At 38.4% G+C, this 26059-nt stretch overlaps 2 protein-coding genes across 4 annotated transcripts; both read left to right on the top strand.

Moving 5' to 3' along the window:
• Positions 1–194: 194 nt before the first annotated feature.
• On the top strand, positions 195–11630 carry LOC103711671 (ceramide kinase). Of its 3 annotated transcripts, XR_604805.4 has the most exons (14): positions 196–391; positions 1478–1636; positions 1827–1994; positions 2073–2165; positions 2331–2423; positions 5328–5589; positions 5691–5717; positions 5856–5940; positions 6265–6414; positions 8457–8558; positions 8656–9042; positions 10510–10576; positions 10646–10917; positions 11128–11630. XR_604805.4 is itself a non-coding variant. In XM_008797916.4 (13 exons), exons 1-13 carry the CDS (start codon positions 284–286, stop codon positions 10781–10783), a joined length of 1839 nt encoding a protein of 612 aa, XP_008796138.1. In that variant the 5' UTR covers positions 195–283; the 3' UTR covers positions 10784–11074. The 3 variants fall into 3 exon arrangements, 1 of the variants encoding a protein (XP_008796138.1); XM_008797916.4 differs by lacking the exon at positions 11128–11630 and having other exon boundaries at positions 195–391; positions 10646–11074; XR_001879721.3 differs by lacking the exon at positions 5691–5717.
• A 10421-nt stretch (positions 11631–22051) lies between these two features.
• On the top strand, positions 22052–24156 carry LOC103711670 (homeobox-leucine zipper protein HAT4-like). Its single transcript, XM_008797914.4, has 4 exons — positions 22052–22494; positions 22622–22920; positions 23035–23114; positions 23228–24156. Exons 1-4 carry the CDS (start codon positions 22311–22313, stop codon positions 23592–23594), a joined length of 930 nt encoding a protein of 309 aa, XP_008796136.2. The 5' UTR covers positions 22052–22310; the 3' UTR covers positions 23595–24156.
• The last annotated feature ends 1903 nt before the right edge of the window (positions 24157–26059 follow it).

Raw genomic sequence — 26059 nt, 5'->3', positions numbered from 1 at the left:
ATTTTTAAATAAAATACATAATTTTGAAAAATAAAAATTAAATAACCGTATGAAATCTATTTTAATCTTAATTCTTGTAATTTTATTTTTGAAGGAAATAAAAAACAAAAGCGACGCAAGGGCGTGGAGACGCGGGGAACTCATTGGCCCATACATAGAGGGAGAATGGGCCCACGTTATCGGGCCCCAAAATAATATCAGCTCCACGGAAGAAAGGTCGCCTCCTTCTTCTCCTGCGACCTTGACGTAGAGCTGATCGTAAATCTCCCCTTCTCTTCCATCCATGGAAAGGAACGGGAAGGTCTTGCGCTCGACGCTGTTTCTGGATCAGGTCGGCGAGGTTGTCGTCACCCTTGATCCCTACGGCTTGTCCTGGAAACTCCTCCACCGGGTATATTCTTTAAGAAATCACATATCTTCCTTCTTTTTTATTATAATCTCGGTTTAAACAGGAAATTTTTAAACGGATTTATGATAAAAACTAGATCATGGAAAGATTCTGAATTTTTTGATTCTTTTTCTGTTTGATTGTTCTGTTGATTTGGTGAACCCCGTATCGATTCTATCATCAAATTAGAGTCTAGACATAAATTCTGTTTGGAGTCTCGAAATGGCCTCAAACAAAGTTCTCCTATTTTATCCAGATGCACATCTTGGCTTGGTTTGTAGTCTTCGTTGTACTGAAGCTGGGTAACAATATATCCTTTTGCTAGAATAGAGAATAAATCCAATTCACAGGAAACAAATAAGAGGAGATTTAAAGTATTGTATCCTAAATAGGATTTTTGGATGTTTTGTGTTGAGAGAGAAGAATCCCACTTTTTCACCTTTAATTCCTGTCAATGTTCTTTTGTTTTTATCCTTTGATTTTAGATATTATAGTAGAGCTGGCTGAACCAAGGGATATATTATTTCTCCAGTCAGCTTAACTAAGAAACATCCAAATTTCCTCAGTGTTTCTTTGCGTTCTATAAGCCACCTTGCATATCTTTTCTTTTGTGTTGGATATATGTGGGTTTTTGACATACTTGACTATACCATGTTGAGTACTGACTGATATATGAACAATACTGGATGCCTTTTCCACTGTTCTGTGACTTATCAATGCCTAATGTGATAGACACTAAACCTGCAAATGGCATATGTTTAGTTCTTATGAATATTTAATGTATGATTGAACCGAGTAGTTTTATCATTGGGCTTCTAGCATATAGTTGGCTTTTGCTGCCTTTATTGCCCAAGATTTTTTTCATTTTGAAAGATGAACTGTAATTCACTAACATATGCGCACATATTTTGGAAATTACTGTAGTTTAATTTGACGTTTGATCAATAGCTTTGGTAAGTTTATAAGGAGTTTGCAAATAACTCTTGTGTTATATTATTTTTAGTTTGGAATTATTTTTTCTTATATAATAGCTATTATCCATCCTTGTTTTAGCTCGATATTGTGTTTTGACTTTGTCATGCTTTTCAGGGTTCAGTTGTATCTTCGTGCTTGTGCATGAAACGTCATTCAAAGATTGAAACCGAGATCAAATTTTCAAATGTCTATGCTGTAGAGTTAATTGATCGAGGCTTGATTCATGACCCTGCCTGGAATTCTGGCGGGTTTCTTTTGGGCAGAAGCTCCGAGGTTAGAATATTTCAATAAAAGCTTTGTGTCATGCATCCTGTCTCTTTCTTAGTGCTGATCACATGTAGCTGAGAGAAGGCTTGTTTTTTATGACATGTATTACTTGTTCCTGACAATTTTTGACTTTCTTGACTGTTACTGCTGCAGTGTTCACTGCTTTATATTCTTAAGTGCTGCTTTGCTCATGCAGATGTACCGGTTTGTGGTGCATGGATTCCATAAACCCAAAACATGCCGTTCTCCTTGGGTTCTTTCTGAGTACACTTTCGGGCACGAGGATTTGCAGAAATGCCAAATGTGGGTGGAAGATATAAATGCTTATATAAAAGATGGAGCGGGAAGGCCAAAGAGTCTTTTGGTAGAGTCCATACTTCAATTAAGACATGTTCTTTTTTTAGTCCCTGAGGTTTTTGATACAGGAACTAACTTCCTGTAGGTCTTTGTACATCCACTATGTGGGAAAGGAAAAGGAAACAAAACTTGGGAAATGGTTGCTCCTATATTTTCCCGTGCTAAAGTACAAACAAAGGTGAATAGAGTGCTTTCATGACTTCAAATTGAAACATAAACATTCTATAAACAGAGTCCAACAAAATTTATTTAATATTTTTATATTATAGTGAACTTTGCTTGCATAGATGGTGGTTTTTCCATCACAGTATTTTGATTTACATAGTTTCTGTGCTTTTTTCAGGTGACAGTGACTAAGAGGGCAGGGCATGCATTTGATATAATATCATCTTTATCAGACAGAGAACTTAGTTCTTTTGATGGCATTGTTGCTGTGGTACGTCACTAGCTTACATGTTATCATATGGTATATTCTTTTTAAACTTTTCATAAATCTTGTTTTGGTTGGTTATTGTCTTTTTCATAATTAGCTTTCTATCTTGATAGATATTTTATTTGTCATTCAAATTATTGTGCTTCGAAAGTGTTTTAGAACATTATAAATTGAAATCAGAATGAAATTTCAAAAGACTATGATAATAAAATAGATTCTTTATTTTTTCAGCTGAAGTTCATGACCAATCTATCATCAACAAGAAACATGAATTCTTAGATAACACTGTTTGTAGAGTTCATTGGCAATCCCATTTACTTCTACAATACATAATTAGAGGCAACAACCAATTCCCTAATCTAATATGCATTCTTTTACCAAATATTCAAGCTTCCTGGATGTTACAGCTTTATTACACTTTGGTTAACACTAACACTTATTTGGTGGGCTTGGTTCATTTTTTTGGCCATGTTATAAACGAATGCATTGCTAGTGTGATTTTTTATGCTTTATTGTTGGGTAGTGGAACAACATCAGGTTTTTATAAAACCAATTAGGGGAAAAAAGTCCACCGTGTATTCAAATCTTGAGGTGGCATATCATTATTATGAAGTGATGACTCAAGGGTACTTCAAGGAACCGTCAACTAAGCCTACGGGGGAACTTAAGTTTTATTACAAACGAGGGTAGTCGAACTAGTGCTGAGACCCATGCTGACAAGGTACTAGGGTTGGTATGGTATCAGCACGACATTGTACCGGCACACGATATGCTCAACTGTGCTAGTAGGGCACCATTACACCCAAAAACCTCTTCTATTCTTCTTCTTGTTTTTGTTTTTCCATCGATCGAGAGTGCAATAGTGGGAGAGAGGGGGGGTACCCGATGGGGTTGGCACTGAGGCCGAGATAATCGAGGAATTGGCGATCTTTGCCATTGTCATTGTTGTGTGCTTGTGAAAGAGGGATCGGCCAGGGTGGTACACTTGTGAGCGTGAGAGAGAGAGAGAGAGAGAGAGAGGCAAGAGAACAAAGGCTAGGGTTGTGATCAAAGAGGTATTTAAATAGTAAAGGAACTGGTTCAACCTAGTTTGTTCCTGAAACTGCTTGAAGCCACTCAAACTTGAGCAAAATCGTTCGGACCTATGACCAAATTGAGAGGCCTTACCAACATGTTTCCACATTGGTATGTTATGGTATGCCCCATCCCAAGCGATTTGGGACGGTTCGACGAACCTTGATGCAAATGAAAGCTTGTGGGCCCTTTTGGTGTGTAATTTCTCCTTTGAAGCATATGCAACTCTTCTCTTATATTTTGACTTTTCATGGGCATGTTTATTACCCTCCGTTGGTGGAGACGGTTTGTTGTCGATGAATGGCAGATTGTTCAAAAAAGAAGGCATTTTCTCTTGAACATGGTTCCTTTCATGGCTTGGTGTTCATAGGAAAACATATGCAGCTGGTTGGTGTTGAGGCTGGACTATAGCTCTATTTTTGCTGTTTTAAATGTTTCTCTTGTGATTTTCTTCAATTTTTTGTGACACCGGGACTTGGTGGATTTTTATGTTTTTCTGGATGATGTTAGATTGGGATTTTAGTTTTGGATTTTTTTTTTTTGGAGCCCTCAACTAAGTAAAAGTAATCATGATGAGGGGCATACCCATAAGCACGATCATGATGTCCCTGCGAAGTCCTAGACATAAAAGTGTGAGTTGCACTTGGACATGCTTGGCTGAGATGTTGGCATTTGCTGCAATGACTTGAGGATGCCCTATTATAAGAGGATGAGTATGAATTGCATTGGGGGTTTGGAAAGAGGGAATGGGAGTATTACATGAGATGGAAGTTGTGGGAAAGTTATGAAGATAATAAAAGAAGAGTTAGCCTTTTCTGAAAATAGGTAACTGATAAAACTGATCTCAAGTAGTTGGGAGAAGGCTTGTTGGTCATGATTATGGATATAGATATATAACTTGAGCACTCAAACCAAGGTCGGAGGAACCGGTACTGGGCGGCCTCTGCCACTTCTCCCTCTCCCTCCCTCCCCCGCTCGCTCTCTCTTTCCTTCTCCTTCTCCGGCTCCAGCAACGGGTCTTGTTTTCGTTGCCGGAACTGTACCGGAGAGCCACCAGTATGGCTCGAGTCGGCCGGAACCGTCCTTGACTCAAACCATTTTTCCCATATGGCTTCACATATTAGCTTGATATGGTTGGTGAAACTTGTGTGCCACTTTGGTGTTTGCTCAATAAATTCTTGTATCTTTGTAAAATATTTCCCCAAAACTTGAATAGGTAATCAAATCAACCCACTAAATCATCTTTAAGCTTGACCAAATGTAACATTAAGATGATAGAGCTAATATGTGAGTCCCAACAGAATTGTCTGATAACTTCCATGATGGTTCATGTATATGTGGTAAGCAACAGATAATCCGGGCGAGATGAACACATATAGCACTCACTCATTCCCACCCTTTAGCTAGGACAGAGATCACAGACTCACAGTGCAGCCTGTACAAAACCTTTGCAATAGCCCTTTTATGTTTAACACAGTATGAATGTTAAATATAGCTTAGCTTTATGCCAAACTTTAAAACTCCGACTTATAGTAACCTAGTTAGGAGCTTAATCTATTTGCTAGCTTACAATGTGCAGGCTCCACTAATAAATAGCACATGCAGAACTTTGAGACATTTTATGTAACTGGAAGCGAATCCATGTTTTACTTATGTATTAAAGTGACAAACTACCAGATCTAAGATCTAATGAATTATGATGCTGCCGAGATAAGGTCATGCACAGAAAAGAAAGTTCTCATATGGGTTCTTTATTTTAAAACTAGGTGTTACACCATTCTATTTTGTTTCTTTTATAGTTTCCTGAAATATGTTGATCCAATGCTGTCTCAGGGGGGTGATGGTCTCTTTAATGAAGTTCTGAATGGCATTCTTTCCTCAAGGCACAAGGCTCCTTATCCACCAGCTCCAACAGAGTTTAGTTATTCTGTAAATGATGAAAAGGACCAAATTTTTGGAAATAATAGCAATAATAATGGTAGAGCCTATTATAACGACAAAAATGGCTCGTCTACTGAGACTTCTTCTAAAAGTGATGATCATGAACCTCTTCTCTTAACTTCAGAATCTAATGGACTGGGCATCTCAAAATTCAGTATGTAACTACTAGTTTATTTGCTATTGGAAATCCAGTACTAGAATCAATACTCACTGCAACAATTCAGGCCCTAACAAATATTTTGGTTTCGAATACAGCAAATAAATGTGGACCGTGTAACACAGGTTAGTACATACTGATTTAACTTTACATATTAAAGTAATTGACTGCACAGAACAAGTTTTCTTTTTTCTTCAAGACAGCAGTAGTTGCACCTAATTTTCCCAGCACTGAATGACAAGATCACCACGGCTACTGTGCAGATCAAAATCCTGTAATTTCCTTCCCAAATGATTGGTTTAGACTTGGAATAATTCCAGCCGGCTCAACTGATGCTATTGTGATCAGGTATCTTCGTTTCAGAATTTTAAATTGAGTGTGGATGATGGTTGCTTCATTCCATAGTTTATCATGTTCTATGTAGATGAGGGTTTTGACCTCATCTTCACCTAGGAAGCTTCAAGTATGTTTTCTTAGTCCTCGTTCACTTTTATTTTAACAAATAAACCTTAATTCTTGCATGCCTTATCCATGCTTTTTTTTTCTGGAGTTATGCAGTTAATCTGAACTCACTTAACTGACAATTGATTTAAATGAATCTTAAATTAATCATTTTGAATTTTTAATAGTACTTTTACGAGAGAGAGAGAGAGTTGCTTTCTGTTTTTGCAGTACTACTGGCATGCGAGATCCTGTAACATCTGCTTTGCACATTATCCTTGGCAAGAGGATATCACTTGATATAGCTCAGGTGGTCAGATGGAAAACTAGCCCTTCATCCATGGATTTGCCTTACGTACGCTATGCAGCTTCTTTTGCAGGGTATGCTATTTATACTTTGATTTGATTTATGTAAGCTAGTTCGAAAATCCAAAAACCCAACTGGACTCAAAAGTCAGCCAAGTCAAGTTGACTGATGGCTTGGCTGAGCACCCACTGAATCTTGCATATCAAGAATGGATAATAAAATTTATTAACATATGCAAGTGTTATAAAATATTGCAAAAGTTTACATGTACTAAATAAACATCAATTCACCTTATTTTAAGGAAATATAATAATCCTAGATCCATAAAATCCCATTTATTTTATGTAACGATAAAGTCACCCCAGATCTTGTTAGTGTTTACTTTCATGCTACTTGCCTAGCATAAGTTTATGAAATGCATAAAGTTAAAAACACGGTAACACTATCATCAGATGGTTGACTGAGCGGAACTTGCTCAAATCAAGTTCCAAGTAACTCGGCAAATCAGCCAATCACCTGCTGAGTCATCTTGAAATCTTCAGAGTTGAGTCGACTTTCGACTCGGCCAAGTTTCAAGTTGACCTAGCAAGGTTTTGAACTATGATTCTGTGGTAGGGGATGCGGTAGTTATGAAAGGTATGGAAAGTGAACCTAGCAGATATACGTCTGAAGTTAAACATTTTTATCAGTTTGATATCCAAAAGTCAAAATTCTAAGTTCAGTTATTCGATCTATGTGTACTAGGCAGGTGGAGGCATCTCGGTATTACTTCATCAAGTAAATTTAGGCATCTCGGTATTCCTTCATCATCAAGTAAATTTAGATTTACGGTAGTGACTCTAATCTATAGTGCCTACTTTCACAAGCATGGTCCGTAAATAACTCAAGTTATGATGGCCACTCCAAATACGTTTACTGACATGCCTATGTCTTACTACTTGTTTTCCTAAATGAGATGGTTATAAAAATTGCATGTTTATTTCTGATATAGGCTTCTTTCCATTAGGAAACTTAAATTGATATGAATAGGATACTGGATGTAGTATAGATTTGAAGTTTCTTTCGCATCACAGGTTCTTGTTCTAGTTTTAGAAAATGTGTTCTATGGGATGATAGTCTTGCGAGTAGGCAGAAACTGACTTCAGAATTGTATATCAACTATTGTAACTTCGTCTCAGTGTAGCAATTTTGTCAGTTTTGCATTATAATCAGAGGAACATACCGTGGTCTTTAGGTCATATAAAATTTAAAATTATGTGAATTAGTACATGTTTATTTTCCTTGATAGATTGATCTAAGCTATTTCATGGAAAATATATAGGCGGCCAAGATGATACAATTTCTCTTCATTGTCTGAAAGATTTTACAGAGTGCAGGCAAATATGTTCCCTTGTTTCTATTGCATTGGAATTTAAGTATGATGGTATGTATTGGCAACATGTTGCAGATATGGTCAATTTCAAGTGCCTATTTAAGTGGCTAATATTTTCATATTCACCATATTTGAGATTCCAATATATTCGACCCCGCCATTTGATGAGGTTAAAGTAATGTGATAGTACACATATCTCGGAAGTTATGATGGGTTGCCTATATATGTCTCTGATGTGATATGTCAAGAAAATTCTACATTTTGTGGCAAGTACTACCATTCACTGAGTAGCCATACACATATGCATGCATGGAAGGACACATAATGGCTGATCTGTCCTGGAATCCTATATGCTTTCTAATATCCAACAAACTGCCATGAATCATGTAGGCTTGACAATTTGACTTTGTGGTTCCTTGTATTGCAGAAAATGATAAACAGGTTGTAGTGTCAAATATTTTTGTCCCCCTCATTTATACCGCTTGATCTTATTCCCCTGCACTTCTTTGGGACTTGGATTCTGCATTATATTTTGCCTGACAAATAGTTACAGAAATAAACTGAAAAAACTGGAATACCAGTTCATCTCAATTTGTTTGTTTGAAATCCTCTGCATCAAGAAATTACCTTTCTGAAACAGTTGTTAACAAGACTATCTTCTCATGCAATAAATTGTTTTCTTTATTTTAATAACTAAATATATAAGATGTTTCTTTTTAAGGAATCTCTTTGGTCTATAAATAGGTATGGATTTTATGGAGATGTCATTAAGGAGAGTGAAAAATATCGTTGGATGGGCCCTGTACGTTATGATATTGCTGGGACAAAGGTGTTTCTGGAACACAGGTTATTCTTAAATGATCACTGTAGCATGCATTTTATAACTTCAATTGACTGCTGGTTGCACTGCACTTCTGATAATCACCTTTGCTTTTTTATTCAGATCATATGAGGCGGAAATAGCTTTTCTGGAAACTGGAAAATTTGACCCACTGACTGGCATAACACATACTGGAGGAAATAAAACACAATCATCACAACTTTCTCGACAAAATTCTAACAGAGTGATTTGCCGTATGAACTGCGCTGTCTGTAATGAGCCTAAAAATTCTGCTCAGTTTCCTTCAAATAGAGCCATCACTAGCCCCAATATTCATTCTGAGAATTCAAGATGGCTGCAATCTAAGGGACGCTTCCTTAGTGTTGGGGCGGCAATTATTTCATGTCGTAATGAAAGAGCTCCTGATGGTTTGGTGGCTGATGCACACCTTGCTGATGGCTTTCTTCATCTTATACTTGTCAAAGATTGTCCTCGTCCATACTACTTATGGTAATTTGCCTAATCGTGACATTAACATAATACAATTCTACTTGTTATATGCCGACAAGAAAAGCTGGCAATGAGTGGAACTTGCACCAACACATTTTGCTGAAGCATGAAATTTTGTGAATCGAGTCTGCAGTTAGATTTTGGCTTAGGAATCATTAATTCATGTCATTCTTGATATGTTCAAATAATTTACTTTGTGCATGTTGAATGATGTAACAGTAGCAAATTATTTATGCTTTCATTGATTTTAGGAAGTGGTTGCAAGTACAAATCATTAATGTAAGGTTACTCATTTGCTACATTACACTTTAAGGATTTTAGCTTCAACAATGATGAAAAAAGGTGCTATTAAGGTAGGTGCCATGCTATCTTGTAAATACTTCACTATCTAGCTTAGCAATAGTATTCATATAGAAATACAAAATTTTCTTATAACTCCAAATTTAGCTCTAGATACAAAACATATATGACAATCTATAAATCATCATTAATAATTCCTCCCTTCACCGATTTCCGATAACAACAAAATCCTATTTCTAGCAGTAGAATTCAGTGAAGAATTGTGTTGGACTAATTGACAGAAGCCTCTCTCCATTGATCTGTAAAATTTACAATCACAAAATTCAATTAGTTTGTAAGTTGTTAGTTGCATGTATGATAGCCGATATGTGGCACGAGAGATTCTTGGAGCTGGACACAACAGTCCAGGTAACAGTGATATTCTTTGGTGAATGTTGGCTAAGATATAAAATGGAGTCCATGCTTGCTTCTTTATTTTTTTTATTTTATCACTGATTTGATTTTTTATGAAGCTTTTTCATGATGGCAATGTTCTTTACATTGATTTCTCCAAGTTCAAGTTGATTGCTGAGGATGCTATGTTTTTACTTTGTATACCTCTTGGATTCCTTATGTTTCATTTGCAAGTCATATTCATATAATCTGTGCATTTATGTTTGAAGCCTATGCGAAGTGACTATGGAAGCAATTACTACAACAGCCCACTTCAGTTTGCATTTCTGACTCCGAGGCTATATGCTATGCATTACATTTACCTTTCATGGTTATTTATTGTTTATTGCTATAGACTTCCTCTTTTATTTTCTTATAATATAAACAATAGAGAATTACATGAATTGTTCTGACCCTAACATAATTCCTCCTAGTCCACGTGGCGGAGACTTGATTTCCATTGGTGCAACTTTCCCAACCATAAGTAGCATTAGGGCATCAGTAAATTGAACTAGGGAGTAAGTTATTTCCTTAGGGAAAATTTGAATTATAACTAAAATAGACTGAGAGAGCTTCTTTTGATGCTGCTTAACTGGATATGCTTGTATTGAAATAGCTACACATTTTTCTAAAACTGTTGAAGAGCCCCATTCACCGAAAAATGATAGTTTAACAGGTGCTTATCTTTAATCGATTGCTGGCAAATTTATCTAACCGGTGAGTGGTATTCTGCAGGCATCTTACTCGGCTTACAAGGAGCGGGTCGGACCCTCTAAATTTTGATTTTGTGGAACATCATAAAGTATGTTAACTTTTAGTTTTATTTGCCTTTTTTTGTGTTGCCTCAAAAGTAATCATTTATTTTCTACAGACACCTGCATTTACCTTTGTTTCATCACATGATGAAAGTGTCTGGAACTTGGACGGCGAGATCCTTCAAGCATGCCAAGTCTCTGTACAAGTATGCCGAGGTCTCATCAACTTATTTGCATCAGGACCTGAAGTTTAACAATATTCTCCAAGCTGATCCATGTGTTCCTGAAAAAGGAAGAATCATATGAGCTGAATTGAATATCTTAGATTACTTTGCAGTTTTCCATGTGATGTATTACAAGGCCCGTGGATATGCCACATTGTCATTAGGTAAAATGTTAATGAAAAAAACTGCAGTGTTTGAGAAATTTTTTTCCATACTATTGATACCATATGACATGGGCTGATGTTTTTTTTTTTTAAGTTGTCCATGTTATCATTGAGACTATTTATATTCAATTTTAGTATTTAACTGCTTCAAATGAAATAAGATATATTCTTATAGTTGACCTAAACCAATTTACCTGAACTTTTGTACAGAGAGTGATGGATGATCCCTGCATTGCTTCTGATGGGTATACATACAACTGAAATGCGTTTGAGACCTGGCTCAGGAGAAATGACAAGTCTCGAATGTCAAATTTACCATTGCCCAATAAAGATTTGATGCCTAACCAGTCTCTTCTTTCTGCAATCAAGGACTGGAAGTCCCCAGAACTGAATGACCTGCAAAGCTGTCCCAGAAGGTCATTGTTATAGTTCACCTAATCAGGAGAACCTCACCTGCATGCAATAATGGTAGAGATCCCACAAGCCTGTTTTGGCATCATTGGAAGGGCATTGACCATGTTCATTGGGACTTTGAAATGCTAGTTGTTTCAGGATAGTGTATATGCAACATTTACAGTGAAACAAGTTTAAAATAGTAGAACAGAATAGAAAGGTTCAAAGTAGAGCAATATCTGACATGCCAAACAAATTTTTGTTTCTGTGAAACAGCTCTTTTTTCAGAAGGCAAGGTGTCTTTCGGGCAGTTTCATTCATCATGGTCACTGTATCCTTTGCCAAGTTTTTCGTTATTACATCCTTTGCAGATGCTGTAGTATAAGATGAACAAAATTATTGGCCATTTAAAATAGGAAATTGCGCAAGCATTATGTTAAGGCTTGCCTTGTTCTTCCAAACTATGTTCTATTAGAGTATTTCAAGGGGGGCCAAAGCAACAACCAAACTAGTTTGCAAGTGACATGGTATGACTTTATGTGGAGATTGGTGTGATTCCCGGGTGTTTGATGTGGAGTTGGGTCATCCATGGTGCGCCACGTCGAGTTGGAAACCAGTTTGGTAACTGATTTGGGCAATTTTCCATTCCATTATAATTCAGTACTCACTAAGTTTTTATTGGTCTGATCAAGATAGTGGAACATTGCAAGCAGGCGTAAATGATTTGGTTCAAGGTTGGCCAAAACTTAAACCAAACTCTGTTTTGGTTTTACATTCAATCTGGGCATATAATATCACTATTTTATTCGTCAAACATCTCACTTCTAGGTAAATGAATAGGGAGGTGGTTTGTAGGGTTTATATATTTCATGCTGTGGTTAGGAGAGTTCATATTATGTTATGAAATATAGATCATTTCAACTTCTTTCTTATCAAAAGTTACGAGACAGTCAAAAATGAAGTTATGATGACAGCCTAAACTCAGAGAAGGCTGTGATGGACCTTTCACCCGCACTTCTAATGATCACATCAATTTTGTACCAGCCATGCATTGATGGAGCATGTTCCCAAATTTATGGAAGGTGTAATTAGATCTCAAATCTGGTTCCCTGGCACCTCATCAGACTTATTAAAAAGTCAAAAAAAAAAAGAAAAAGAGAATGATTAAAGAATAGGCTCGAGCCATTCTATCCATACAATTCAATTAAAAAAATTCTTTGAGCACAATTGAATCAATCTGATAGGATTTCTCATAACTTTACAGCAGCTTACGGCATGTGTTAATTGGTTGAGTTTTCTTTAGCGAAACTGCCAGCGATACCTATTAAAAAATACCTCAACCACCCCTTTTCTTTGTGATAATCAACTCCCTTGACCTTCTAATGGAGGTTTCCATATCTCATACATCAGCCTAAGTAAAGGGTGGTCAGACATTAAACGCATTGTTTCATCTGCAAATCCATATAATGAACTGAAAAAAGATGCATTATGATCGTGTCCCAATGAAAAAATTCATAATAAGAGCCTTCACTTGACTTCAATGCTCATAGAACAAATCCCTCTCTCAAAAACATATAATTTTCTCTATGTTTATAGAACTAATACCAATCATATATATAGGTGAATATTGGGCAATGTCCCTACAGAGGTTTTGGCTTGCATTTATAAGTATTAGCATGTGGATTATTTGTCTTGTATAGATCTGCCATCTTTCTCTCTCTCTCTCTCTCTCTCTCAAAGCAAAAAAGAGAAGATTTTATATATCAGACAAAACCTAGCAACCAAAATGTTTCTGAAGCATTCTTGCCGGAGCAAGATAGTTACATAACTGTTATTCCTTTTTCTTTTTTGAAAGAAAGATGGTTATTGCATCATGCTTTTAATCGAAAATATCTAAAATTTAAATAGATTTTTTATATAAATATCCTTCTGAAAATTCAAATTCGTGTGAATATTCTTTTAAAATTTATATTTATTTTTATACCTTCATAAAATACCGTTTTTGTACAAATGCCTCTAATATAACCATTCTTCTAACACCATTAATAAAAACTATATTTATTTTAATTAAAAATAAAATAGAATTTTGAAATTATTTTTTTGTCCTCCATCGCGATCGCCCTATAAATGTCTTTTTTTTACACATCTACAAATTAAGAATATTTTAATCATTTTAATTTGAAACTATTAATTTTTTAACCGCATTAGATGGCGTGGGTATATACATAAAAATATGAATAAAAAAGAGTAGAATAACAAAACAAGTATTTTATAAAAGCATACATGCAAATATTAATTTAAAAATATATTTATATAAAATTTAATATTTAGAGAGGTATTCATATTAAAAAAATCTAATTTAAATTAACTCTTTTTTTATTTTAAAAAAAAGGTTTTTGGCGTAGAAAGAAACGGTCGTTGTTCAATTAAGCTTTCATTCGTTAGACATGAAATCCCAGGAGGCACCCCGCAGTCCGCTATATCAAGATAAAATAACGAATAAAATCCATGCGGTCGCAGAAGCCAGCGCGACAGCATCATTGAAAGCAATGGTTTTAGAAATGATGCAGTACGTGTGGGAATGCAGCATGACTGAGGAATAGCAGTGAGAAGGTATTTTAAAAAGTAATCATTCTTATTATATACTAAACACTTGATAAGGGATAGATTGGCTTGGATTTGAATAATGCTTAGAGACATGGGATTACATTCCACATTTTATATTATCCCCACTAATCATATGGAATCCAAAGCCTCCAACATGCAAGCTTTGTATATACCCAGCTGGGTCAGAAAACAGACAAACTAAGCATCAGTATCACCAATACTCATTCTGCTTGTCACTTTATATATTTAAAGTCTCTCTGGCACATGCAATTGGTGTGGGAGATATCATGAATGACTCTGTTAAATTTTTATATTTAACAAATATGCACTCAATTTTAAAATATGCATTTCTCTTCGAAATATCGGTTTCGGCTGCGGAGTTGCAGACCGCTTGGGCGGGCCTTCATCACGTCCGGTGTATTTTAGGAGCCAGCTCCATCGTCCTGAAGGGGAACTCGACCACTATCATCAGTTGGATCCGGAAGGTTCAAGGGGTAATGGTTGCGTCCACCCTTTGCTCCGAGATATTTGGACAATGATGAGGGACGGATGGGCCTTTTAGACCAAGCATATTTTCCGTGAAGCTAATAGGGCTACAGATTGAGTGGCTGCTTGTGTAGCCAATCACTCTGGTAGTATCCTATGGGCTGGTGATGGGGAATTATCCCTTGCACTTCGAGGTATTCTGTTTTTTGATTTTATTGGATGCATCTGTACTCGTCAAGTATGATCTACCCGTCTTAGCGCAAAAAAAAAAAAAAAAAAGTTAGAACAAACCTAGTGAGATATTTACTTATGAGGAGAGTAATCACAGTAATACAGAGGTAAACAGCCACATGCAATGAGCAAAATGGCACTGAAATTTTGCATTTAATATTAAAATAGATATCACTATATATCATATATTATCCTATATTATGTTATGTTATGGAAAGGGAAATTACTCAAAGTACAACTCAAGATTGTGTGATTCAAGCCATTACATCTATCCTAGTTTGAACTGCATGGTATGGGGTGCAAACAAGATGTCATCCATCCATCCTTTTTAACTGCTAAATAGTTTTTTTGGTCGAAAAGATGGCTTTCTATAGATTCATTGAGCCAAGTTGTTGTTTATATCATATTGGGTCAAGCCAAGTTTAGTTAGATGTTCGTGGCACTACTCAGTAATTGTCAAGTTCAGACTGAGTTGGGGTCCACAATGACAATTCTGAACCTTGTATTTCCGTATCAAATTGGTTTACAGGTTGATATGGGTGACATAAGACCTGTCAGTGTTATCTCATTCTGGAAGAGTGATTATGGAGACCATGCAAGTTATGAAAGCAGCTTTACTTTCAGATCATGGAGGCATATAACTTGAGTAAGAGTGCAATGTATTTATATATATTTGGGATTCATGTTTAGGAAGTGTCATGATAGCATGATCCAAGATATTACCGAGTGTAATCATTCAACCGTAATCATGTTGGACATTTTGGCTATATGTTATCATAATTAATCATTGACTTTACTATATGTCGTTCATCATGGTTACTCATATTTAATCATTTTCTCTAGAAACATAGGATGCATAGCTACATCAACTTGCCAACCTTGCGGAGTTGATGAGAGTGTGCAGCCAATATCAATTGACCACATTAAATAATATGCCCTTAAAGTGGCATCAAAGGCGAAAAAAATAACTCATCTATTTTTTGAATCCAAAAAATAATGTTATAAAATTGTCCATGCCCTAAGATCTGGTTTGATCATCAAGTTAGGCTAATTTATGGATGAGGTGCATGACTAATTTTTTGTTACTCAGCAAAGAGTAGCGTTTCCTCAAAATATTTGCAACCCTAATGAATGGAAGTTTAAACCTCTGACCATCGACTGGACCATCAAGAGACTAGGTTTGGAGTCACTCCACAATTATGATCTAAGGGACCACTCGAAGCCAACAAGATGTTGTAATCAATTGTAGTATCATAATTGTCCATGCCTTCGCTACCTCTCATCTTTGGCTCCCAACCATCTTGCTTATATATCCATTCACTAGAACATTCTAGTTAGTCTACAATACTATGACACTAACTTCCATCCTTCTAGCATATGTCCAATATGGAACTCGAAGAACGTGATTTTAAGTAACAATATTATAATTGTTATAATGGTGGTTCGAAACAACCTATATTACATTATCGAGATAAATAACATGAAAATAGATAAAGAGAGTATTTTTTTTAATTATTTCTCTTTATAGCAGACCATTATAACATAAATAACGGTCATTATTTTTACTTATATTTTCTTTAAATAAAATATTGTTCTTTTAAAATTTTAATTTTTCTCTCAATATTTCTCCCAAAATGATTCTACAATCCCCCCTCCCCCCACCCCCAAAAAAAATAATATTTTATTTAATAAAAAATAAAAAGAAAGATAATATCCTTAATTTATCATTATTATTCGTATTTTTCGTTATAATATCGTTATAATACCTGTTATTTCAGCAATTATCTTATTTTTGAGATAAATATCAGTTGTCATAATTTTTACTACAGTGACTAACAGTTTCGGAATGCACCAGTACAATGGGAAAACGGGTTATTAAATACAAGGCCCACCCAAGCATTGGATTCCCATTTCTAGACGAGGAATGCCTTCACGTGTGAAGCGTCAGACGGGCCCACCCGGCCTAAATCATCATCCCAAAGCAACGGTCCTGATCTGTCCGCTCGAATCTCACAGCTGAATCAAAAGGCCACCACGTATAGCGTACTAGATTTTCTCCTATTCCACGGTTTACGGCCACCGCCTCGGCCTGAGGTGAAGCAACGAGGAAGCCAGATAAAAATAGGAACCAACAAAAATCTCCGATGATTTGCGGTACCTTGACCGCGGGGCCCCGCGCTCGCACGTGCCCTTCGCTGGCGTCGTGCTCGTCGTCGCCCGGCACTCCACGTTCCTTCCACGTGCGCGGAATAAAATAACCGCAAGTTCATGGAATTCACGTACAAGTAACCCTATATTTCAATATATTCACGACGGTACCACGGCGTTCCAAATGTACTTGGGAGGATAAATTGGAACGGGAGGAGGTGTTATTCTCGGGAGACGGAATAAAAGGGCCATGGGCATATACGGGTCTCGTGGGAACGGGAATAAGCCTCGTACGGACTAGTTCGGCTGGGGTGCGCTCTCTCTCTCTCAAATATAAATATCCCCCTCCCTCCCATGATAAGGGTTGTCGGGTAGTGAAGGTCATAATTGGGGGGACACGTGGGACAGCTAGCACGCACTCGTGGGGGCACACTTAACCATCATTATTCCGACATAGTGCCGGGATTAAATCCGCAGGGTCGGAGGGGGATTGGGTGCCTTATTCTCCCCCCAAATCTCCCAATCCCTCCTTATAATAATTATTAACCACTCAACCCCTCCTCCTCCCAAACTACCACTTGACTTTTTCTTGGAAAATTAATGGACACTTCTAGGTTCACTCTCCCTCGGTGGAACCTTTACTCCAGCCAACCCCTCACATCAAAATATTGGCCGCAGATTATTAGATAAAAAAATACATCATGTTAAGTTTATATTATAGGACAAGTAATTTATTGTCACACAGAGCAAATTTAATTCTAGATACATTTTTTGTGCTATCATAAAATTAATATTTACCGTAAGCATTCGCCCAAATTAGGAATGCCTCTCTTCTTCTTTTTTATCAAGAGATTTTAGTTTAATCCAACCTTTTTTAAAAAATAAAACTAATTGCTATTTATCGAATTTTTTCACTAAAATTCCGTACATGAAAAATATGGCACTTTTGTTCAAGTCAGCTTATCACTAATTTTTGGCCTCAGATTGTCAATCCATTTCCAGTGAGATTTTTGAAACATGAAAACAAAAACCTTAAGCTTATTAGCATGCATCAAGATAAAAGCAGCATATAATTTATATGTGGCCCTAATGATAGCATGATAGCTCAACTTCCAAATACCTACCGACAATGTTCCATATTTTTGTAGCAATGCTTTTAATTTTTCTGTTGGAAAAACTTTGATGAAATGAGATACTCTTAGGATAGTCAAATCCCGAGATCAATCATTGGCAAACTTATGATCAATGGGTTGGCCTTTGTGTTACATCACTTGCTACCTTTTTACTTGCCCCTCATGTAGCCGAGTAAGCATTGGAATAAATGAGCTAGGTAGAGGTAGTTATGCAGTATCATTCAACCAAAATCATAAATGCTCGAGTACGTACAACACTATCCTCCAAATATTAATGCCTGATTGAAGGAACCAACCACTAAAAGCCACTGTTTGAACAAGATAGGTGGACATCTATCACCCCAAAACACCCACAAAATATCTTGGCTTGCAGGCTCGAGAATTAGTATGCTAAAACTTGCCAAACTACTCTCATTAACATGAAATATTAGCATTGGAGAGCTAGCACTATAGTATAAAACATAACCTGCTACAAACACGCACCAGACATTTCAAAAGGATACATTATTCCCCCAGGTAAGTTATATTTTTGTTAAATTGACCGTTAATTACCTCAGATGCTTACAAGTGAATGGAATATATTCTCAAGTTGAGAAGCATCGTATTCCAGTGATAGATACGATGAAGTGCATGATTGCGAGGAAGATGCTCGATGATGCCGCCCATGCACGAACCCAAGAGAGCAAAACCAAAGCGTGATTCCGGCGCTCCTGATGAGTTTTCCGGGTAAGAGTCGGCATCCGGAAGACCCAAGGGGAGGGGGGATATTCCGGGGGTTACGAGTAGGGGCAGTTGGGGGAGCGCCAATGATTGCGGGGTGTGGGTGTCGGGGGCCGGGCCGACAGCGTGACACGCACGACTGAGCACGACGGGCCCCGCGTGTCACGTCTTTCCGTGGTGTACTGGCACGTGCCGCGGCACGACATGTTGGTCCACGTGGGTTCGCCCTGGTTTTCCATCCCGCCTCCACGTGAACCCCCACTGCACCGTGTCCCCCCCACCCTGGCTCGGCTGCATCGGCTCGGCTTATGATCTAGGTGGGCCCTACTATGGAAGTGGCGAGCCCTTGGATCCGGTTCAGGTGGCCCCCGGGAAGATGCCTGGTGAAGCCGGTTCGTTCGGAATTACGACCCAGGGGAGTTCTAGGTGCTAGTTAACATTTTATGAAGGCGCGTAGCTGTCGTAAATTATTCATTATTTTTACCCATTTGTGCATAACAACCCCACCCAAAAAATCTAGCTGGAATGTATTATTTGGTTCCTTGATTCTGTATATAAGTAACCAAAATTTACTCAACAAATAACTGATGTAGCGCTAAACACACGTCCGCACGAGTCTTCACGTACTCTTCCGCTTAAGTCCTGACGTCCTCGTCAGGTTAAACATTCAAATCTATATAAATCTAATCACAAGCACCACATGGCCCATGGTCAGTTCTAATGGATCCGTGATGTAGTATTTCCTAGTCTACATAGATTATGCGCCGGATCCGCTCTAATACCACTTGTCACAATCCAGAATCTCACCCAAAAAAGACTATATGGAAGATATTATTTGGGTTCCTTGACGATCGCATAGGTTGTCACATTGTCCAGAATTGACGATTGCATGGGTCGTCACAGTGCTATGCTATATTGCTTGTTTAAGTCCTAATATCCTCGTCGAGCTAATAGTTCAAATATATATAAATCTAATCACAAGTACTACGATCGGCCCATGGTCAGCCTCAATAGATCCATGCTGCAGTATCTCATAGTCGACCATATAGATTATAACCCGAGTTTGTTATAATACCATTTGTCACAATGCAGGATTTCACCCTAAAAGATCAGCCGGAACGTATTATTTGAATTTATTGATTCTATATAAGTATTCAAAATTTATTCAGCGAATACTCGATACGGGACTAAATACATCTCTGCATAGAATGTCATATTCTCCGATCACAAAAATTGACGGTCACCTCTTATCTCCTCACCAGTGAAGTATTTGGCACGTAATAGGGTGGCCATCTAAATGACACACTGAGTATAAGCAAAATATGCACGGCAGAGGTTGTGGGCTCGTTGGTGGGGGTGTGATCAGTTCATCTTCCTTCTGCGGTTTTATTCCACCCGCCAAACGCATGGAGGAAGCGTCAGAATAGGAGGGGATTATCGACAATAAAGTAAAGAAACACAAAGGCTGCGGCTGATGTTATTGGCAATGGAAGGACTGCCATGGCTAATGTCATGACTGGTGGTGTCTCCTCTGTTTTGAGGTGCATGACATGGACAGTGCATGACACGGTCTGTCCAGTGGACAGAGCAATATTTCATTGGATGGTTGTGGCCCCAATCCAGCTAGTGTAATTATTCAAAATGTACTTAATATAATAAAAAAATATATACAACTGTTACAGCATGTACAAGAGTTGTGATGCGCTTTTTCTCCAACAAAAAAAAAAAAAAAACCCAATAAAAATAGGATTTCTTTTTTGCCGCAGAAACTCTGGAGTTGGTTCTTAGGCCCATAGTTTCTGACTTTAGCCAACAAATAAGTACATGCTGTAATTTTTTAGTCATTTGATGCACAAAAAAATTTAAAGATTATTAAAAAATGAGGAATCTAGGAAGGAAAGTGAGGCATAAATTTTCATATATATACTTTTTAAGCCAGACGTCTGCAAACTGTCAAAAATGTATTTTTTGTTATATATATATATAGTAGAGATTTATTTGCATGCGACAACAAAATCAAAAACTAATGACACTTGATTGCAAAAAAATTTACAAAATTTCTGCTGTATATAAAGTTTTATATATTTTACTGTATACAATAAAAAAACTGTTAACTATTAATGGCGATTCCATATTGATGATCGAAGCTATTGAATGCGATATACTACCTCTAAATTATTTAAATACTAAAAATTATATGATTTAAAGACTTTTTAAATCATGTATAAAGTGGTCAAAAAAAAGTCATATTTCATATTATTTGAACTATTCAATTTTCGGATGCTTGATGTTCGAAGTGAGAGCCTCTAAAGCGCATAATTTTTAGTACGTAAGAAGTTTATAAATAATAAATTATATTCAAGAGCTCAAGTTACATATGTGAAACCTGATTATATTTAAGTGAAGATCTAGTTTTATCTCTATATAGATTGCATAATGACAAAATGTAAAATTTAATCATAATCTCACTTGCAACAAAATCTACCAAACATCAATTCACATTGGGTGTTTTTGTCATGTACGGTGAAAAATTATTTATAAGCAAAAACAAAATCTAACCAATTTATAAATTCCCAATTAGCATAAATTCCTCAAAAATTACCAAAAACTAGATGCTTGCAATTTATACAGTAAAAAATCATTTATTGGTTGAGCCACGACAGTTATCCACAACTAAATCACCATGCTAGATCGCAACAAATGGTGCTAAATTTCCTGTCATCAATGTAGCAGAGATATTTGGTCACGGACACGGATGCTAAATCCCCCACGTATCTTAAATACGTGATTACTAAAGTAACACCTAGTTTTAAGGGCTGTGATGATACAAGGTTAATATTGATGATACGTAGTGGATGATGGTTAATGATGATGTTATGATGGTGGTACCCTGTGCGACACAATGATGTGGGCGAGTATGAATTGGCCTTCAATGGTGCGGGGGGCTCACCTATATGCTCCCTCTCCCTCATCATCCTACCTCATATATCAACATCAAGAGCAGCAATAGTTTCACGGAGGCAATGATGGACATAAATTGGTATCATGTATTGCAATCATGTGGGCTGTGTGCGTCCCCCCCTCCCGACATCACGCCACTTGACATGCTCGCAAGAGAGAGAAGCAGGATTTCTTGCTCTGCTTTAAACTGGTTCGATGGTGGAAGCGGGGAAAGGGGGTCAAAGGTCAACAAGGTGGTGGAGCCGGTGCGGGTTCCTGGGGCTCGGTGGACGAACGAGCGAGCCACGGGTTTCTCATGGGAGGAGGATGGGGGACGGACCCGGGGGGGTTTAACCAGGGTTAAGAAGGTTTCGGGAGATGGTTAGGGTTTGGGAACAGCCATGATTGCGATAATTGGGGAGACACTGACACAGGCCATGATTGAAGAAAGGAAGAGACCACTATTTAAAACCCCCCATACCCCGTGCCGCTCTTCCCATGTCCATCTCCCAAGGCCTCTTTGAAGACCTTCTCCGACTCTCCTATTCCCATTCATCCGCTTTTTCCTCTCGCCACCTTTCCATTCCCTGATTCCTTCACAAAACCTAACCTTGAGCTTAGGAGAAAGGGAGAAGGGAAAGGAAAGGATAGGTGGAGAAAGAAAGGTGAAGCGAGGCAATAAGGAGTAATAAAGGTAAAGAGATAAAAAGGGTTGCTCGCTGGTTTTGGTCAAAGATGATGGTGGAAAAGGAGGATCTCGGGCTCAGCCTCAGCCTGAGCTCGCCGGAGACTCGGTTCCCTCTCCAGCTCAATCTCATGCCGACTTGTTCTTCTTCATCTCCTTCTCCTCCGCCGCCGCAGCCGGCGCCGTTCCTTCTCCACAACAAGTCCCAATGGAGCGATCTCCTCAACCCCTCAGGTAGCTTCGACCACCTAGATCTAGGCTTCTTCTTTCCATAAGGACTTGGACGAGTAAGAATAGTAGCAGATCTGTGAGTTTTCTGCACGGAATCTAAAAAGTCGGCCATGCGTCTTGGACGTTGCAGAGAGAAGAACGGAGGGACCGCTGCTGAGAGGAATCGACGTGAACCGGGCGCCGGCGGCGGAGAGGGAGAGCGAGGAGGAGGCTGGGGCGTCGTCGCCCAACAGCACGGTTTCCAGCGTCAGCGGGAAGCGCGGGGACCGCGAGGTCCCCGGCGCGGAGGAGCATGAGGCGGAGCGCGCCTGCTCCCGTGGGATCAGCGACGAGGAGGATGGCGAGGGCTCCCGTAAGAAGCTCCGCCTCTCCAAGGACCAGTCCGCCATCCTCGAAGAAAGCTTCAAAGAGCATAACACCCTCAACCCCGTAAGCCCACTTCCCTCTCTATCTTCCCAGGGCTAGTCTGGGAACGAGCGAGCGAGAACTTTTTAATCTTCCGAGAATGACCCTGCATGTTTCTCTTTGCTCTAACGAGAACAGAAGCAGAAGCTCGCGTTGGCCAAGCAGCTCAATCTAAGACCAAGACAGGTGGAGGTCTGGTTTCAGAACCGAAGGGCGAGGTATGAGACCGAGACCGACCGTGTCTCATTAATTAGGAGGAGGTGTTTCAGGAAGAAAAAAATGTACAATTTTTTGATGCTTCTAACGGAGCGTTGCTCTGGGGGTATTTCAGGACGAAGCTGAAGCAGACGGAGGTGGACTGCGAGTTCCTCAAGAGGTGCTGCGAGAATCTCACAGAAGAAAACAGAAGGCTTCTGAAGGAAGTCCAGGAGCTGAGGGCTCTAAAGCTATCGCCTCAGTTCTACATGCACATGACCCCCCCGACCACCCTCACCATGTGTCCTTCATGCGAACGTGTCTCCAACTCCACCAATACCGCCGCCGCTTCCACTCCGTCCACGGTGCCGCCGCCACCCGATCACCACCCTCTCCTCCACCACCACCGCCCGATCCCCATCGCCCCTGCCCCTCCTCCGACTCCCTGGGCCCCGATACCGCTTCGTCCGTCTTTTCTCGATGCCACCCTTCAGCGTACTTAAAACCGAAAACCAAACTCACCTCCATTACCACCATGGTGTGGTCTATTTTGGCGCTGATAGATCTTGGCGTAGATTTGGTTGGATACTTGAGTGGATACGGTGAGAAGATTACCATGGATGCCGTACGTACATTATGTTTAAGCATTTTAATGATGTCTATGATGTTGATGGGTGGGTGACTGACGGAAGGAGACACTTCATCAACTTTTCCTTTATTTTTTTTTGACGAGGGGAATTCCTTGGCCTATCTCGTAGCTTAGTTTCCCATCTACATTCTTTTTTTTTTTTTTGTTTGTTTTTGCCCCGTTTTTCTCTATTTTATTTGGGGAGATACTGTAGCGGATCTAAAGAGGTAGTGTGCGTATCTCGGACTCTCGCTCTCTCTCAGTCAAAAAGTCTTAAAAAAATATAAAAATGTCATGTTCCTTTTAATTTGTGAGAACTGGAACTTGTAAATCATGTAAAGGGCTTCCTACTTTCCCATGTCCCCCTCCTTTCTTTCTTTTTTTTTACATTATTTTTGTTCACTGTGTTCTCGATGCTATCATAAATTATTATTCGCATGTGCTCATGGACTCAATGCTAGGTTGGTATGTTGTGGTGTTCGGTGTGCACGTTGGGAGGATTCAATGGCTAATCTAAAAGAACGAAACTGAGTATAAAATTATCACATCATTCCATCCTAATCATTTGTTTATATAAAATGAGCAAGCATCGATCTGACCTTTGCTCGGTTGGTAGTGGGCGTTATGTCACCTTTAATTGGCAGTATTAGCTCTTACTTGCCATCACCACAATCATTTTGACCAAGCACCGAGCCAGCTAAGTCGCTCAAAAACTCTGCAGTCGGCAGAAGAACATGATGTTCTTTCGAGTGTTCAAATCTTCGTTTCGATATTAGATCCAGCTTGAAACAACAAAAAAGAACCTTTTTTTTTTATCAAAGAATATCTAGGGTTGAATCTTCTGATATCTAATTCAGATAACTCCAATTAAGGAGCCAAATGCAAGGGGGTGTTTGGTGTGATTTTGTGAGACAGTTGGCTGAGTTCCACATTCTGATGTGTTATTATAATTGTTTCTTAAGCGCCCCACCATAACTTAGGGAGCAAAAGATGGGACTTGGCTTAGAATAAGACTATAAGAGGCACCTCCCTCCGTCGCTCCAACTTCTTTTGCTTTGCTTGCCTTTGGTCTTTTTTTTTCTCGATTTTAGTATACTATATTTCCAGTGCTAGAAAAGACCAGGACTCACATGGGCGGTAAGGGTGATGAATCCGAGGATAAGTGAGACGGTCTTTAAGGCTCCAATTGGTATGATTGACGTTACGGCTGCCCTTTCGAAATCGACCTTTAATTTGACCCTGTGGAGGTGTGCCGGCGGGTCGGCCATCTTTTTTGGTCCAACAATGTGGATAGGCCTTGCCTTACCGAACCGGCTGCTGTCCTTGGAGTGCCTTAGACGGCCAAAACAAGGATTAAAAGAGAGGGAGAGAGAGAGAGGTCATGGTATTGGATTGGCTAGTTGGAAATGCCTCTAAGGAGTAATTCCATTTGGATAAACATCATTGACTTGACCTTTGAGTAATTAATCCTCTAGTTTAATCAAGTATGTATGACAAAAAAACGAAAATATAAGAATATGATATTATAACATAAAAAATAACGAAGAAAAATTGGGAAAGATGCATTCCCAAGCAATATGATGACTTCTTTGAAATCCTGGTAACCACTTAGAAGCTGATATCTAATAGTTGGAAGAAATAATATATACCACTATAGTTGGAAAAACCAGTGCATAATGCTTGATGCTAGCTAGAAACGGTGCTCTTAGAACAAGCAAGAGGCACAGACAGCAGACATGTGAAAAGATTAGAAGCCGAACTTTCCAATTGCTAAGGGATATAGGATCTGAAAGCTAGAATCAGCAATGGAGCCTATTTGAACAATAGGATTTCAAACTTTTGCTGGTCAATGACTATGGTTTTCTAGTTCTCTTTGCTCCAAATTTCAGCACTTCATTGGTTTCTAGTGGCCTGATTATGATATATGTGGTCGTGTTTGGTGTCTTATGAGTGAATCACATTTTTGTACTTGTATTATATATGATCAATTATAGTGGCTAGTGTCGTCTGATAGATATTATCTTGATGGGTCAAGCTAATGGTTTATAAGAGTCACAAGTTTATGTAAATTGGATTAAAATTAGGATTTTGGCTGGGAAAATGGTACTGTTAAAGAGGTTTGGTTAAGTCGGACTAGGTTACCTTAATTTCATGGAAGGGGATTAGGTCACGACATTTTTGTTATTTTATATAATTTTATATTCATATTATATGTTTTAATTTATTGTGAATAAATTGAATGTAGACACCATATATCTAAAACAAATGGCTGTATAAACAAGTCCCTTAAATAATCATATTTTTTGCACTAGCATCACTAAATGGATCGCATAATTTGTT

The sequence above is a fragment of the Phoenix dactylifera genome, chromosome 5 (assembly GCF_009389715.1).
Source record: "Phoenix dactylifera cultivar Barhee BC4 chromosome 5, palm_55x_up_171113_PBpolish2nd_filt_p, whole genome shotgun sequence".
In the NCBI taxonomy this organism is placed as follows: Eukaryota; Viridiplantae; Streptophyta; class Magnoliopsida; order Arecales; family Arecaceae; genus Phoenix; species Phoenix dactylifera.
Note: the sequence above shows the minus strand (reverse complement) of the source record. Positions and strands in the feature narration are given on the sequence as shown.

What these genes read in the sequence shown, in the direction of transcription:
- LOC103711671 (XM_008797916.4), top strand. Translation starts at nt 284, where the DNA reads ATGGAAAGGAACGGGAAGGTCTTGCGCTCGACGCTGTTTCTGGATCAG. An exon ending in GAAGGCCAAAGAGTCTTTTG is followed by an intron (nt 1,995 to 2,072) that starts GTAGAGTCCATA and finishes AACTTCCTGTAG; the next exon opens with GTCTTTGTACATCCACTATG. An exon ending in AAGGTGTTTCTGGAACACAG is followed by an intron (nt 8,559 to 8,655) that starts GTTATTCTTAAA and finishes TTTTTTATTCAG; the next exon opens with ATCATATGAGGCGGAAATAG.
- LOC103711670 (XM_008797914.4), top strand. Translation starts at nt 22,311, where the DNA reads ATGATGGTGGAAAAGGAGGATCTCGGGCTCAGCCTCAGCCTGAGCTCG. An exon ending in CGATCTCCTCAACCCCTCAG is followed by an intron (nt 22,495 to 22,621) that starts GTAGCTTCGACC and finishes TGGACGTTGCAG; the next exon opens with AGAGAAGAACGGAGGGACCG. An exon ending in AGCATAACACCCTCAACCCC is followed by an intron (nt 22,921 to 23,034) that starts GTAAGCCCACTT and finishes TAACGAGAACAG; the next exon opens with AAGCAGAAGCTCGCGTTGGC.